Here is a 17,452-nt window from a genome sequence, read left to right on the forward strand (position 1 = left end):
TCGCAATGTGAGGACAGAGAGTCGTTTACAAGCAAATCCCATTGTGAGGAGCGAACATCCATGTTTGTCTCTAAACCGTGAACTTTCTTGTCTTTCAGCCACTGCAATTTTAACATAACAGCCGTGTGAGATAGTCTTAAATGATGGTACATCACGGACAAACATTAGCCAGGGAAGCCAACCTCGAGAAATGAAAATGTTGTCTGAATCGCGAAGTTTGGTAAATTTCTTTTTTTCCGTTTTAAAGTTAGCATGAAACATCGAGCAATCTCTCCAGAATGTCTTTAGAACCTGGGGAATGTGCGGTTAGAAGATGTCGGTCACGTGTAAGTGTCTCGGCAAGAAGATAAACTGATGGCGACAACATCGTCGTTCATCTGTGATGATGTCTCGTCGTCAAACTGTACTCACCCCCCCGAGGTCCGTTCGCCGCCTGTTGTGCAGGTCTGAACGATTCCCTTCTGCCGAGTCAAATGATCCTTTGTACTCTTTGATGACAAATGAGCAATAATAGCATCCTTGCCTCGCCTTATTATTGGGACGACTAAGGACTGAACTATGCTGAAGTCACGTGACAATAATAATTATTTCCCCAGTACAAAGTCGGGTTAAAGAAGATTTACACAGACACACAAAACAACTTCCGGTTCTGGAGGCATCGCCTATGGTCATTCTGGATGTAGCGAGTCCCTGCTGTTGATGTCCGAACTCTGCGTGTGGAATCATGGCGAGGACCGAGTGGCCAGCATCCTGTGGGTCATCTGGCTGTGAGAGCGAGGGCTGCTGCTGATGCTGACTGGCAAGATGTCAGCGCGTCTGTGTCAAGCAGGTAATCAACACAAGGGGTCGATAATTTAGGCCGACAGAACAAGCATTACCGAAACATCAAAAACTCACTGACATTTTGGAAAGCTAATGAGCTGCGAGCAAAATGGTCTTACGACACGCCAAAAACTTTAGTAAACCTTATTGGTTTTGGTTTTTAAATTTCATTTTTAATCTGTTTTTTTTTTTACTTCAATTTTCCTTGTTCTTTCTCATTCCTTCTTCGTCTCATCTCTTCGTCCATCCTACTCTTTGGCAGAGCTGGCTTTCAAAAGTGATAAGCGTCATGCATATGTTTACTCGCCATAATAACTGACGGTTTTTCTCATGAAAAATTACGAAGAGCAGGGTGTTGAGAGTACTCCTCCAATTACAGCCGATGTTGTCTCAGCAAATGAACTTAAATCTTTCTAATTATTACTCCCCTCCCCACCGTTTTGTATTGCTGTGGTGACAGCAAAGCTTGTTGTACAAAGGTGACGTCAGAATCGATCACTGTGCCGAAAGATGTTTCATATAGCTGGATGCTAAAAATGTGGAAGCAGTTTAAAAAAATTTTAGGAACAGAACCATCGCTTTTTCTAGCATTAACAAGAAGAACGCAAAGTATGAGTTTAATATTGAACCCTGACGTCAATGAATGTTGAGAAAACCGAGTAAATTCGAGGTATTTTTTTTCTTGCTATGGGAGACAGATGAGACATGTAAGGAACTAGATGAATTCTTATGTGTGTGTTTTAATATCCTGCTCGTCATGACACAGATACATCACGAAGCAAGCGTCCCATGGAGTGAGTGAGAGAGAGAATCAAGACCTTCCACTGCACAGTTAGCTGTTGTGACAGTGCACGTACATCGCCATTCCGACGGAAGCGGTTATTGGCGAGTTGGACAACTGATAACGGCTTCAGTCGATAACAAGCCGTCAGATGTCTTCAGCAGTGGCGACGACCTGCAGGTCGCTGTGAGATGCATCGCTCATGCTCCCAGCCTCGCTTATCGGCCTTGCTGGTGACGTAGAGACTGAGCGCTGGTGCCGCCATCTGGCTCGTATCTACAACCGTTTTCCATCTTCTCCGGACTTTGAGGGGAGCGTCCGCATGTGAAAACAGCAGCGGCTGTGGACACTTCCCGCTGCCTTGATAATGTAAATGTTACATGCATGTGCTCTCACAAATGGTGGTGAGATTCCTAATCTTGTCAACAATATTATCAAAGGACAACACGAGTGCACTATCTTTTTCTGATTGGGTTAAAGTACATTTAAAAATAATAATTCCCAAAATATAAGCACACAATCATGCTTCATTTTCAAGAAAAAAAGCATTCAAACATCGGCATTCTCTCCTCCCACTCGGAAAACAGAAGAAAATTATTTTCCTACACTGGAGAGGAAGTGGTATTTGTTGTAACAGTGAGTGCTGCTCAGTTCCGGTGTTTGTAACAGTGAGTGTGGCTCAGTTCAGCTAATCTGTGTATCTTCGAGTCAATGAAGAAACATTCATCAGGTTCTTATTATGTCAAGAAGCGATTTTTTGCCCAGAAAATGAAACGCTGATTTTGAAATACAGCCTTCAAGATTTGAACTTGAGTTAGATAGAAGCTTCGACTGAATTAGAAAAAAAAAAAAATAAATAAAAGCTCCAAACCAAATTTATGTGATCGTCTGGTATGTAAATCTTCTTCAGATCCAAGTTTAATGGGACACAAGGGCTGCAGGTCATCGCATGTTGATTAATTCTGTTGCTAGTGGGCGCATGCGAGCTAATTTTTTTCATATGTATTATTAATAAAATATAAACACATTTCAGATGTGCGTTTGTCTAAGATCAACTCCTGACATTTTTTATTTGATAGATGGTTAATTTCCATGATTGCATGTTTATGTTGTAATTGCAAATGACATTTGACTGTTAAAAATACATTAACGTGTTCCCATTCAAATTCCTCATTTGTTTGTCGCCCTTCATTCTATTTTAGCTGTTTGTTACATCACTGGGCCCTCCACTGTCAGTTGTTGTTATCATTGTGCTGGGTAAGGATACGACTGATGTTGTGTTTGTGAGTGTGTCACAGTGTAGTACAAGTACATGATGGGTGTAGAAATCGTCCATGTTGTGTATCTGGTGCTTGATCTTTCTTTGAGCTTTTCACCAGCTCGTGCTGTTTTATCGTGCTTTTGTAGGAAGAAGATCTCTTACTTTTCTGAAAGTTCAAGACTTGCCTGCACTGTATCAGTGGCTGGAAATAGGCAACGACAGTTTTTGAAATGTTTTGAGCAAATTCTTGAGTGCAGAGTGGGGACGAAGTTCGCACGGCATGTTTGAACAAAGCAGAGATCTGTCTGTACACGTCTGTGAACAAAGTTAATTAACTGGCGTCAGTGTCATTATCTTTAGGATTTCCTAAACGAATATAAATTTCATCTGATTGTCACACATTAGCAATAGCTGTTTTTTTTTTTTTAAACCGAGGATAGCATCTTCGAATTCAGCTCATGCAGACAATGCTATTTTTAGAAAAACTACTGTCGTCACTTCCTGTTTTCTCGACAAATCCAGGTGTATTTTAGAGAAAAGCATTAATACTTCTCGCGCCGTTTCATCCAAAAATTGGAAGCATTGCTCTTTCAAATAAATAAGCCAGCTGCACGGACATACAGCTGATTACGGCAGTCTCATTTAAAGTGAGCATCACTGATGTTTTTAATCCGTTCCACGTCATGCGACCTTTTACAAATATTGTATTACCCCGTGTCACAGTATGTAAGGCGAGTCTCTCGGTCATCAAAGAGGAGGGAGATTACAGGACAAGATAAAATTGCGCTTGAAGCCAGACGACGACAGACACAAAGAAAACAAACACATCTAAATGCCAAAGACTTTATGCTCTCTTCTCATTCACTTATGACATCCATAATTAAAACTAAACCATCTTGCACTTTAAGGTTTAACAAATCAGTATAGGCTGTTTCAGTCCTCGAGTCTGCAAACAGTGACCTATGAAGAGATGAGTCGCCATGAAACAATGATATACATACAGACTGAAGGCCGTTGGTGACCTGGCGACCCTCAAACAATCACAGACCGGACAATCTCGGGTAAGGTCCAGGGTGGATATTCTAGCGGCGATCTCACACATTTATGAACCTTTAGACCCTCGATCCAGAAACTGGACCTCGAGGAAGGAATCCTCCAAACATAGTAAAGATCGCCGATCCTCACGATGTAGGTTCGGCGTCTAACGGTCATCATCAAATATTTTGAAATTAATTCTACATGTGAAGAAATCCTTTGGATAAACAGGTTGCCATTAAACGGCCACGCACGCGGTTCCACAGCTGAAAGTAAAAATTGCCATCATGTGATTTGTTTTCGCTTCTGGTTTGCCATTTTTTTATCTGACAAAGTAGTTAAGAAAGTGTCTTGATAGCACTAATAAGTTTCTAATTGTTAATATTTGTTTCACTGGCTCTTTCGTTCTATTGGAGAAAACACACAACGAAGAGTGCGTATACAGATTTCCAAATAAAGATTAGACTGCAGTTCATATAGATGAGCACACAGCCTGCAACCACGACGATCAATAACAATAATAATAATACACTGAGCAAGAAACACTTCCGATTGTCTCAGCATCAGCCTTTGGTTTGTATTTATATATCAGGCGAGATAAGATATAAAAATGAATGAGACGATCGTGACCATGATGATGGCAATGAAAACATGACAACAATCCTCAAAGATTTGAATGACTACTTGAGCGTCTTCAACTCTGTATGTGTTGTTGGATCATCTAACAAAATGGCTTCATCAGTTGGTCTTTTGTCCTGGGTGTAATGTTCGCCACCAGAGCAACCTTTTGTTGACCTCTCTGTCTACCCCTGTGTGAGTTGTTTGCTGTCTGAGACGAGAGGGAGAGAGCAAGCACGCCCACCACTGCCTTCATGTTGTATTATGCAGCGGATATCTTAGTGATGAAAGAAACTCCCCGACTTGTAAAGCCGTTGACGAAACGTGTGACGCTATCAAGACAGTGCTGTAGACAAGTACATCAGCTCCTGGCTCCACTTATCTCGCGGCCCTTTCAGCCGCCATTACCGTGACTATCCGCCGATCTTATCTCGGTGTTAGCAGACGCACGTCCCCTCCAGTCGGCGCTGAGCCCTGGACCACGAGATAGCCAGTCAGCCAACAAGAATCACTAGAGTGTTCTCATGCACAGAACGTCCACGTCTCTCTGTTGTCTTTATTACTCCCAATACAATCCCCCCTCACTACTCCTTTCCCATCTGTCTATCTTCGAAAGTGATTATCAGAAGAATGTTTATTGTTGACATCGGTTTCAGACACGCCATCTCGGCATTTCGCCTGTGGCTGCTTCATGAAATAACATTCCTTCAACATCTCGACGCCGTGGTCAACTAGAAGATGCTGGAACATTCGGCGTGCATTCCATTCCCCCCTCGCGCATGCCAGCCCGGACTTGATTGCCAGGACGTCGACAAGATCACTTACGTCAAGGCAGACAACTCGGAGCCCAGCTCCCCCACCCTACCCCATGATTCCCTCATCATCGGTGCTGGTGATGACGGTGGAAATGACCAGGAGGAACAATGTACGCGGCCAACACTCGAGTCGTGTTTTGCACACGTGATATGCGGGGGAGTGGAGGAGGAGGGGGAGTTAATGGAAGGCGGCCATTGTTCAGGTGGCCCGGGGGGTGCGCGTGCCGCAATATCACAAGCAGCTCGAGGCCGCTGGGGACCACTGCTGCGGGCTGTAATGATGATAAGACGAAAAGTAATAGTTCGCGATTAACGGGGATGGTGTCTTCGTCTCCTACAGCATCAATAGCATGTGTATGTACTCGTAGGACCGCCGAGAGGGAGGGATGGTAGTTGAAGTAGGGAGAGGACAGAGGACAGGGCTGAAGCTGAACATGTCACCTACATTTTCACACACTGTTACACTAGTTTGTACGAGTCCAGCTCCTCTGGTGTCTGGAATAAAAAGCCTTCTCCCCGCCACCCCGACAGGCTCCATTGAAGAAACTCTCAGGACCTCCCTGGGACATCTTTCCCGATCATTTCTATTTGAAAAAAAAAGAGCATTGCAAGAAGACTAAAGCAAGCCCAAACCTTCCACAACCGTCTCCCTTCGACGTTTTCATTTCGCGTATTTCTGTGGCATGAGAGATGCTGTAGTGGACAACCAGGTGGCTGTGGTTATGGAAAGAGGTAGAGATGGACCGGCCGCCTGCAGCCCGGAATACGCATTCAGGGCAATTCTGCAGTCTCTAGTTGGAACATCGGAAACAAATGAGTCTCTAGTATAGACATTTAAATGAAATAATAATATTATTAATGATAATATCAAATAAAATGTGCAGACGCCGCACACAGCTCAAGAATCACAAGTAGATGGAAGCCCTTTATGACCAGTCTAACCAGGACACCAAGCATAAGCAAAATCGACACGGGAAAATAAATGAATCAACAATACTTGTTTTTTTTAAGCGTTAAACTAAACAGAGGAGTCCAGTAATATGAAGGAAAAATGAGATACACGACAAGCAACAGTCACAAAAAGCTTTTAAGAGAACAGACTGTCAACCTCAACTTCAGTTTGGCATCAACGTGGACATAAAAATCTCTAAAAAAAAAAAATCATAAAATATTTTTAAATAAATATAAAGTTGCAAATCCTTCATAAGAACTAAGCTACGCCACCATGATTTAAGTGGGCGTTTGAGATGAGAAAAATGAGAGCAAACAAAATCCAGCAAAGTGTGGCTGTAAATGTGTGAAGTACCTCACGAGGCTCCATTAGAAGTCTTTTGTTAGAAGTGCAACGAGGGAGGAAGGTTTGACCAATATTTGCAAACTGTCTACAATATTTATGCCTTGCCAAACGTTCGTTCCTATTTGTCGGGTCTTCTATTGATGTCATATATCGAGGAATATGCGACTTTCGTTTTTTTAAAAAAATCTACGGTATTTAAAACAAAGTAATGACGACTCTATGCTCTCTTAGCTTGCTACCAAATTTGAAATTAATGTTTTGACTGGGTTAGCCAGAAGAACATGGCCTGTGAGCAGACGTTAAGTGACGCTCTCACACGTCACCAGCATGTTCTCCACGCTGGTCAATCAGAGATACACCGGGTAGTTTCCGTTTTAACAAGTTCCAAAATCTTCTGTTTGGTGCTTTCATATCACAGGTAAATTATACAGGCAGATGTCCGAATAGGACTATCTGATAACATGAACTTGACCACAAAATATACAGGAGATAGTCAGTGTGTGAGAAGAGAACCTATCTGCATGACACCAGGGTGTCGACCACGTACCCGATCCTTTTGTCTTTGCGTTACTAAGCATTATTTATCGCTGCTTTATAAGCTTAGTTAACTAGCTCAATGGTATTTACTGGAATCCGTACAAACAAATAAAAATAATAGTCAAGCAGCAACAAATACGACAATGCCTGAACAGCTACCAGAAGGTTTTACTGACGACATCAGAGGCAAAGCAACTGAAATTATTTTTTCAAAGACATCCTTTACTTTGATGACATGGTGACGGATTGTCACAATCGTGGGATGGAGGCCATGTGTGAAGACCATGGCAATGGAAAGCATGGGCTCAGATGATGAAGCAGGATGGGATGAACAGTTATTGAAGGCACTTGCAGTCTCGGTGAGATCGACGATTGTAAAGAGACCATCTCAGCCACGAAAGAAAGAACTAAACGACTACTTGCAATCAAAGCCTGCCTACTGAATAATAAAATAAATACTTTGGGTAACAATTTCACAGAAATGAATGTGTGTGACTTACGTTAATGAGTTTGATCGCAGATTATTTATCATGTACTTCTCTTTTAATGAGATGCATCATGGGAACCTTGGCTAATTTAGCTTAAAATCTTTTTCTTTAATTTCCTTGAAAATTTATAATTCACCAGAGGAAATGTAAGAAAGTTAGACATTACCAGATCAGACTACACCGAAGCATTTAACCTCTACCACACCTTTCACTGATCATTCCACTGACACCCGGAACCACTGTTCACAAATTGATCATGGATCACTCTCCAACACCTGACAAGTCACCTGGTGACGTCACAAAATGGAGGACGCAGACATGGCGTGGTGGTCCAACAAGTTCTAAGACAATCTCCGGAGTATTCGTGCAAGTCTTAATGGTTTCAATGCGAAATATAGGTTTTATCCGAGTTCTGTTCCCCGACATTTATTTTTGTAGTAATTTGCGCTGAAATGAAAGCGTCGTCTGTAATCTGTAAAGGTAACACTGTTTTGATGCTTGTGGTTTGTTAAAGTGAAAATATAATCTGGTGACTAATAAGCATATAATACTGTAAAACAGTACTTACCCTGCAGTGGATTGCATGAACGGTGTCACACATAGCACTTTCCGTAGAACACGCTCACCCAGTAGACTTTATGTACACTTTTATGTACGGAGAGGAGATACGCACATCCTATGCACTCCAGCCCCGCACAAACATAAACATGTCCACACGCACACACGTGCTCTCTCTCACACACAACTTAGCAATAAACTTGCACAAACTTGTTGAAAAAAGACTTCATTGAAAGACTGCACGCGCACCGGGAATCCATGCATGTCTGAACACATCGACTACACGCACAACGCACGCGTCCTCACGCGCACCTCACATCCGGACAAACTTTATTTCTCCACTCTCTCTCTCTCTCTCAATATGGCACTCAAACGTGACAAATAATGATCACACCAGTAAAACAAGCTTAAAGGATGATAAGTGTGAAAGTAAACTTAAAACTCTTATTATGCAGCCATCAACAAAGAGACAGCACGCGCAGGTACACAACATAGGTGCGACGGTTCTTTGAACCCGACACCTTTGCATACATCATTTACCTGTGACAGCCTGTACCTACACATCGAGGCTATAAATAGTCTGAGTAGCACTCAGCAGCTCGTCAACATAGAACACCAAGCGAGGCTGAGTGCAATAAATTACGTGGGAGGATGCCGGGGCCTCGCCACACGTGACTGCAAGGTGTGAATACCTGTCTGTGTGACCCGGCAGTCCACGGGGAGACATAACAACAACTCTGTGAATATGTAACGCAAAACACCGTAATGCACAACCATCTAAGTTCACCGTCCAACTGGAGAGCAGGCAGGGTAAGGGGTCTATCAGAAAACAAACCCACGCACACACAAACAAACAAACCAACCCGAGGGGGGAAAGAGGTGAAAACACAAGCACGTTGGGCGTGCGTTGTCTGTGCGTGCATCCGCCTCCTCCCCCATACCTCCCTCCCGGCGCACCAGCGGAAGGAGGCATTGGCCAAAGTTCGTAGGTCACAGCGCCCTCATGTCACGTTTGGTCCGCGAAAAGGCGTGGTTTGTAGGCCGCAGACCGCTCCTCCCACTCCTCCGCACGCTCCCACCAACTGTGACGTGCGCAAAACACGGAGCGGAGCGAGACGCACATCCTCACACGCACACACAGCGGAGGGGCAAAGCAGGTGGAAGGAAGGGTGGAAAAATGCGGGTGGAGAGGTAAGGGTGGGAGGAGGAGAGGAGGGCGCAAGGGAAGAGAACTGCATGAAAAATAACCGGAAATGGTGCATTGGCTGGATGGTGACATTTACGCTGGGGGTGTGCGCAACATCGGTATGGAGGATGCGGAGGGGAAGGAGAGTGGGGCTTGTCGGGGTGGAGGAGGGGTTTATGGGTTGCGGACGTTCGCTCCAGATCTGTTTACTGCCGCTTTCCCTCCTGGCCGCCGCCATTTCTGTCCGGAGGCAACGACTGGAAATACGCACCTACGTCCGTTGTGCATAACGTGGAGTAAGGATGCATTGTTGTCTCCCTGAGAATTAAAAACACTGAAACTGCACCTAGTCTCATTACTCTACTGAACTCGCATGCACTAGCTGGCCGGGCCATTCACGAGAAAGCGAGAGAGAGAATAGTTTCACATTAAATAGTACCACGAAGTAGCTGCCCAGATCTTGAAAAGGAAATTTTCATGGCTTTCCTTTTTTTTTTTTTTGCAGAACGCCAGTCTGCTGAGATGCCATGGTGTGCTGCACACAGCACAGAGGTACCACGGGTAGCTGTTACATACTACAAGTAGCTGTTACATACAAGTAGCTGTTACTAGATGATAAAGGCTGCAGCAGCTGCGCTTATGTATTATTGCCAAGCAGGAGTGGCACACCAACACACTAGGCCTCCATTCTCATCTCTCAGATCCTAAACGGGATTCAGCCGCGGCATGTTTGAGTAGCCAGAATAAAAAAAAAAAAAAAAAAAAAGAAAGAAGAAAATAGCCCAAGGCCCTTTTCCCATGACCGTGTACCCGGTTCCACAACCATAGCCTACCTGGTTTCGCTGATATCCCAGCGGTAGGTGGCAAGGTAGTTTACAACTGAGTTTTACTAGCGCAGTGACATTTGAACCCAGCGGCCACGAACCCGTAACTGTGGCGCCAGTGAGGTTAGTTAACACAGGAATATGATTTGTCATTGTTCGTATGTACACAACAGCATGCTGCTCTGGAAGGTCGCGGTAGTCAAACAAACTGTCGCATTCTGTACCGATGTGTGCAGTGGTTGGTTGACCATTCTGCTCCTGGCCTTGTCGATGGTCAGTGCCGTCTGCTCCTGAGGTCTCCGGATAGGATTTTTGGCGCATGCGCGCACTTGCCGTTTGACCATGGCAACCAACCAGTCTGCGGTACCTTTCCCCAACCACCTTCACCCCACCCCTCCATCGCCGACACATCGGCTGCGTAAAACCACGTCCTGTCATGAGTAACAATGAGTTCGGGTCAAGCCGCACTGAAGCCAACCACCCGGGGTGGTCCGGCCGGATGTGACGTGGGCTCCCTCCCAAGTCCAGCGTCTTGCTTCTGACTGTTGGCACTGAGCCATGTGTGACGTAGACAGCGTCCGACAGACGGGGAAGCGGAAGTCAGGGGATGCAAACGTTTTCCGTTCTGTCCAGCATCTCGATGATGAGGGGAGGCAGCTCGTCCGTCATCTCTAGTCGCAGGTGAAGCACGCGCTCGGCACCTGCAGACAGAGACAACAGCAGACTGCAGATGGACAAGCACGAGGCGCGGCAAGGCAACAATCGCTAAGGCAACGCGCGACAAGCTAGCCAATGGCGGCCACTCACGTGACATGTACTCGACCTATGACCTGATCTTTAAGGTTTTTGACTAGACCTACTATTCTCAAATGTTTAGTGTGTGAACGTTTAAAACGACGGTCAGGTAGATATTGGCATGTGTGTGGGAGTGTGACTGTGTGAGGGACGCAAGTAGCAAGGTGTTTGGTGATGAGGATTCTCTAGCATTTCCACCTGAACAAGACAGGTGTCAAACGTGGCAACAGTTTCTTCCACATCTATTGAGGAATGCAACTACGTTTTTGATTGGCTGACTAGCTGTCGCGACCATAATTTACAATTAACTGTGAAAAACAGAGAGCTCTAAATGTCTATCAGCGATTGGCTATGTAAAACTCGAAGATCACTAAAATCAGCGAGTATCAACATCAGTACAACAGGGTTCTGAGGTAATGAGAGAAGTTTGTCAATACTTCAAAATTACGAACCCTGATGTGCTTTTATTTACACACACTCAGGGTTACTGTTACTTCTAATGCATGCTGTAGTTTGCAAATGTTAGTTGAGAACAAACACACAATTATAAAACAGATAATTGTTATTTAAAATTAAAATGCAAACAGTGAATTTGTTCAGCACATGCAAGACATCCCGACACTGTTTAGTACATACAAGCCATCATAGGACTGTTTAGCAACATATCATGGAGACTGTTCAATACAGAAGATGTCATGAAACTGTTTAGCAGAGGAAACATCAGGACACTGTTCAGCATATACAAGACATAAGATTGTTTAGCACAGGACATGTCAGGAGATTGTTTAGCACACATATGACATGAAGACATGGTGTACAACAGACTTGCACTCGGCAAGTAATTGTTAATGTTAGCTGTGTGTCAACAACAACAAATCGAAAATTGACAAAAATTAGAAAACAAAAATAAATAAAGCAATTCAAACTTTGTGCCAGGTGCAACGACTATATCTTCACAAGCTCGGCGAACAACTTCACAAACAGCCTCATATTAATGCTGCTCTCTCGTGGAACTGTAGATGAGCTTATTTGCAACAGAAGCAAAACATAAAACGAATTAACATGAATTTATCTGCGTAATATTAAAAAAAGATTCTGAATTCTGTGGTTAGTCATTTGCAAAGGGTTGTTTCCTCCAGCATCCTGTCAGAATTACAGCCTTCCACGGCCCTGTTCGTGTTGCTGGCGAAGACGACGCGTGCAGGCAGACACTGGTGTCCATCTGGACCTCCAATGATCGCAGTCATGGAAAGAGAAGGAGCACACGGGAGCAGTTTTACAATCAAATGTCACGCAATAGCCAAGTAAACACGCGCCGCCATCACTGTATTGAGTGATGAGAAAACTCCTGAAAGATAAATGAAGCAGACCTTGAAAGCCAGCGGGAAGAGCATGGGCAGGTTTCCGGAAGGACATGCTCCCAACGGCCTTTCAGATGAAAGATGAAAGCGCTTGTGTAGAAACAAATGTCTCTCGAATTATTTATTTTCTTTTCAGCATTTTGCAATTTACTTAGGACAACATTGGTATTGTGATGGGCTTGCGGGCTGGTGGTAGTAAGGTTGCACATCATCCGTTTTGTTTTTTTGTTGGGTTGAAAATACCCGCCTCCACCCGCAGAATTCGCGAAGTCGACCGACTTGCACAATATCCATTCATGTGCGTATTTCACGTCGGATGTGGAGTGGCTTATTGTCGGGTGCCGTGTCGAGGGTTGATAACATGGCTGAAAACATCACCATCAGGACAGGATGTCTGTCGTTTTAACCACAGCAGACAAAACACTGGCGTCTTTGCAAGCGCTGGAGGGGGAGGGTGTGATGGGAGAGAACTCGCTTTCTCAATAGGGTAACACGGAAATAGAAACAAGTTATTGTCGGTTCACTGACAAAAAATAAAAAAATAAATAAAATAAAAAAATTAGGTTCATACAACTATTTAGTGTATGATCCAACTTTTTTTTTTTAAATCACACGCGAGAGGTCCAGTATGTAAATCTGCCTTCCCGCCGAAAACCTTAAAACCGTGCAGGCGTCCATAATTCATTACATACCCGCCGATGTCCAGGTGCTAACACACACACACATAGCACCTAAAAAGATGATTTCGATTTAAATGCTAAGGAGGAAAGTAAAACAATTCGCATTGTCCCTTCCGAGGGAATAAAAACACGTGCAATTACCTGCCGCGACCGCGCGTGCTGTCAGTCCCAAACAACAAACCTTCTGTTTCTTCTTCTTTCAGGTTCTTCTGGAAGGAAGGTAGGGTGGCTAAGGTCTGGAGGCGCGATGCGACCAGCGTGATTTAACGACTGACGACAACGCCGACAACACCGACAACGAAAATGGCGGCTTGTCGTCTACAGCAAGACGTCTCCACTTCCCTCTCTCTCTCTTTCTACTTTCTGAAAGTGGCTCGGATCGCAGTCGAAGATTATTATAATGTATATTTTTCTTTTTTGTGCCGGTATTCTTCAAGTCTTCTGACTATTGTGAGCTTACATGTAGTTTGTGACATGACCTGGACGCTCGTGAAACCAACTGTGAACTCGTTACCACCTCCAGAGCTCATCACTTTCATTGCCACATAGTCAACAAATCAAGAAGACCAATGAGTCGAGTAATGATGTTTGTTACAATTTTATTCTGCTTGTGTTAATCCCTTTAAAACAGAACATTCAGACTTTTGATTTATTCTAAAATAAACTAACCTCGTGATTAAAATACTTCACAAAACAGCAGTAAAAAAGCCTTTTTAAAAATGCCCACTTAAAATTTAATGGTAGTAAACCCACAAAAAGTTTCCTTTCTGCTTTGGTTGAAACCTCTCATCGTTGTACAACAACAAAATCACCTGATTACAAATTGTCCTTCTATCTCTTTTGTTTTTTGTTCAAAAAAGTTGTACAAAATATTATTATTATTGATGACAAAGCAGGCCAATAAATCGTTTATGTTTTCTTTAAGCATAACAAGTTGTACAAAAGACCTATTATTATCATTCACAAGACTGTCCAATAAGTCTTTATGTCCTTTTGCTCTTTGTTTAAAACTTCGAAAGGTTGAAAAAAAAAAAACCCCAACTCAATCTCATTGATGAGAAAGTTTTGCCTAAAGTGCTGCTGCTCTTTGTGCTCTGATTACAATGGATGTCTAAACTGAAAAACTTCAACTATTTGCAAGTTTACTTATTGTTGTTTTGTCCTTTGTCCTGTTGCATGCAGGCAAAGAATTGAAAAACTAACTGCATGCAATGTCTGCTCAGAAGATGCAAAAGACATAATGCATGATTAGAGGTTCCCTGGACAATTAAGAATAGAATCGACTAAAATAGCTTTTAAAACTTCAATAATGAAATGTTTGGTTCTCTCATCATCACAAGCCATTAAAATGTAACAGTGCAAGATGACTTTAAGGGATCTCCGTTATTTCTTGACAACGATTGCATACATCGAAGTGTTTGCTGTATCGTTGTCAGCGGAGGAACTGTGCAGAGCACTGAGAGCGAAACAAACCAACCCACCTCCACAAATACAAACACAAAAACACAACACAACAAAACAAACAACACAGGACCCTCCCCCACCTCAAAAAGATAGGAGAGTGGGGGGAGTGTGTGTAAAAAAATCAAAAAGTGTAAGAAAAGAGGTAGTATAAAAAATAAAACTAGGTTTAGATGAGGTGAGCACGTGTCTGTGACAACAAACTGTCCAGCAAAGACAAACATTACAGAATTCTGTTCACACAACTGCAAATAAACTGTCAGTATCAAAACGATGTACAATATTTGAGACTTTATGGACACACACAAATATACGAAGCCCTCCTAACACAAAAATAAACCACACACAGTCGCAAGTACACTTTGGAGACGACCAACTCAAACATGAGTTGACATGACATGGACCAACTCAAACACTACAATAATAAAGTCACTGGACGATGCCCACAAAAATAACAGGAGGACATCGAGATGGAAGGTAGCGGACAATGATATTCTCTCGGCAAGCGGGTAGCAGATGATCATAAAAATAAAACAGAGTGGGGTGAAGGGGTGTGTGGTCCACATCACTGGTCCTGATCCTCACGAGATGTAAGATTACTTCTGTCGTCTATGATTCTGTTATGGACGATGTTAGGTTGGTATGCGATGCTAGAAATAACGATTTCTTTTTCATGTTTATTTTTTTATTTATTTTTTTTCGTACAAAGATGTTAAAGGTGGCTTCAGATTACTGCTTCAGATTTACTACAGTAAATCGAGGGATTATCCTCATAGAGAGCGAAAATCCGAGGCACGGAGGGGAGAGAGAAAAAGAGAAACGGAAGAGGAGCGAGAGAGGGCAAGAAATCGAGCACGTGAGTCGCGTGCCGACTTACATCACCGTATTTTTTTGTTTTTGTTTTCTGTTTTTAAATCTATTATTTACTGCAAACGTCGTGCCCCGGTTGCCGAACATGAGCTGTCAAGCGCTCAAGTTTAAGGTACCCCGAGAATGCAAAAAATATTTCACTATTTTGCAACGCTGAATGAATCTGACACAATGAAGCAGAAGATCGGACATGACAATAAAATCACAGTTGAGAGAGTTGGCGACAGATAACCGGGGTGTAACGGGGGGTAGGTGTAAATATACACGAACGTCTGAAGAGGGTATAAACGCCTTTGCCAGCAAAATACGAGAAATATTTTACTTAACGTGGCTTTTAAACAGAAAAATGGCATGGTCAATACCAAGGTTACGAATTGCTAAAAAAAAAAATTCATCGTAAAATTCCTTTATTGCATACAAATAGTTTATATCCGAGGTATCCAAAATAAAGACGGGAGCGGACTGTGTTGCTGCATACGGGTTTCATGATTATAATTCACATTTTTATCATCTCCTGTTCTTCTGCTCAGGTCTTTCGCGCCTGTGGTTGGTTGTTTTTTTTTTGTTTTTTTTAATTTTTATAAAACTAAAAATTTCCGTTCTCAAGTTATCTGTATTTTCTACATCATTTCTATTGTCTAACCTACGGTTGTGACGAGAACCTGACACGTGCAGCGTATGGAGAGCTGTATGTCCCCAGCGCAGCCTCACCAACAGTTGGCGCCACCCGAGATGTAAAATGTTTTTACTGTGTAACGAAGTAGTCGCTGTACACAGTATTAAGGCGCCGATGATGCTGCGCACTCATTGCCCACGCGCTGATTTTCAAGACAACAACAAACAGCAAACAAGCGTGTACGCATGCGCACAAACGCGCGTGCTGGCGGCTGCAGGTCACACGGTGCAGCAGCGAGCGTTAACAGACAGGACGAGCTGGAAACACAGATAAACAAGACACTGGGAGACACTCAGCCACATGGCCATCACAAACTGTGGTATGATATGAATGTGAAACCCTGTCCAGCTACACGAGGGAGAGTATGGAGCTGAGGGCTGGAAGTGTGGACATCAACTACACCAACAGCAGAGGTGATGCCCACCCCTAGGCTACACTTGTGGGGGACCTTCACGAACAAAATCTCTCCATAGTGCAAAATTTTACTGGAAAAGGGCAATAAAATTGATAACAACTCCCTTCGCACAAAACAGATTTTACTAATGTATCAAGTCCTACGACACAAAAACGTTTACTTTATGGACAATACAATGAATATTTTTTTATTCGCCTTATTATAACAAACTATTTCACCCACCCTACCCCACCCAAAATTTTCTCTTATTATAAAAACAGATTACTCCCGATTTTCTCATTTTCCCCATTTAAGATACACATCTCCAGTGCCGTCTGCTAACGCCTAAATGAACGTTTATTATCAAGGAGGGAAAACTGGTGAAATAAAAGCCTTGATGAATGGTTTTTTTATGTTTAGTGCCATTAAAAATAACCAATTATTCATAAAGTGATCTATGAACCGAATGAACTCGTTAATTAGCTCTTGGAATAAGCACAGCACACAATGTATTTGTGGCGCAGTTGGTGTCGCACACGCAAACGCACGTGAGCCTTCATGTCCTGAGCTTCTGGTGTCCAGTCCACAGGAACACCTCCGCCCACATTTGGAAAGCTCGCGAAAGGCAACAATAAAAGAATTACCCGTATTCATTTCATTGGCTAAAACATGAAATTTTGTGTTTGTGTTCGTTTGCGCGCGCGTGCATGCGCGAGTGAAAGTATGTGAGTAGGGGGGAGGGTAAAGAGAGAGGTTGGAGGACACATGCAGATACATAAGCAAAAGAAACGTGAGGCTGACAGTCTGTCATCTGTGATGACAAGTATCATCAGCAGGGCGCCGAGCGTCTGAATGGCTGGCGATCGTCTGCTCTACACTCACTACCGGCGGCCACGCGCACGAAGCCAGAAAGTCGTTGACAAGAAAGTCCAAGCCAGCTTGGGGGACTAAGACAGGGGAGGAGAGAGACTGAAACACTGCCTTCAGACCGCA

At 43.4% G+C, this 17,452-nt stretch overlaps 1 protein-coding gene across 10 annotated transcripts in view; it reads right to left on the reverse strand.

Annotated features, from left to right (window-relative positions):
- Window positions 1–3,693: 3,693 nt before the first annotated feature.
- The window catches only part of LOC112559435 (retinoic acid receptor alpha-A-like), a 115,288-nt gene continuing 101,529 nt past the window's right edge, over window positions 3,694–17,452 (reverse strand). For 9 of the 10 annotated variants that reach the window (XM_025230719.1, XM_025230692.1, XM_025230711.1 and 6 more), the window contains one exon: window positions 10,787–10,923. In XM_025230719.1, the coding sequence (XP_025086504.1) occupies window positions 10,823–10,923 (101 nt within the window). In that variant the 3' untranslated portion in view covers window positions 10,787–10,822. Of the gene's footprint in view, window positions 10,924–17,452 lie in introns of all 10 variants that reach the window. The other variant, XM_025230746.1, reaches the window with a different exon arrangement.

This window comes from Pomacea canaliculata, linkage group LG1 (genome assembly GCF_003073045.1).
Source record: "Pomacea canaliculata isolate SZHN2017 linkage group LG1, ASM307304v1, whole genome shotgun sequence".
NCBI classification, from domain to species: domain Eukaryota; kingdom Metazoa; phylum Mollusca; class Gastropoda; order Architaenioglossa; family Ampullariidae; genus Pomacea; species Pomacea canaliculata.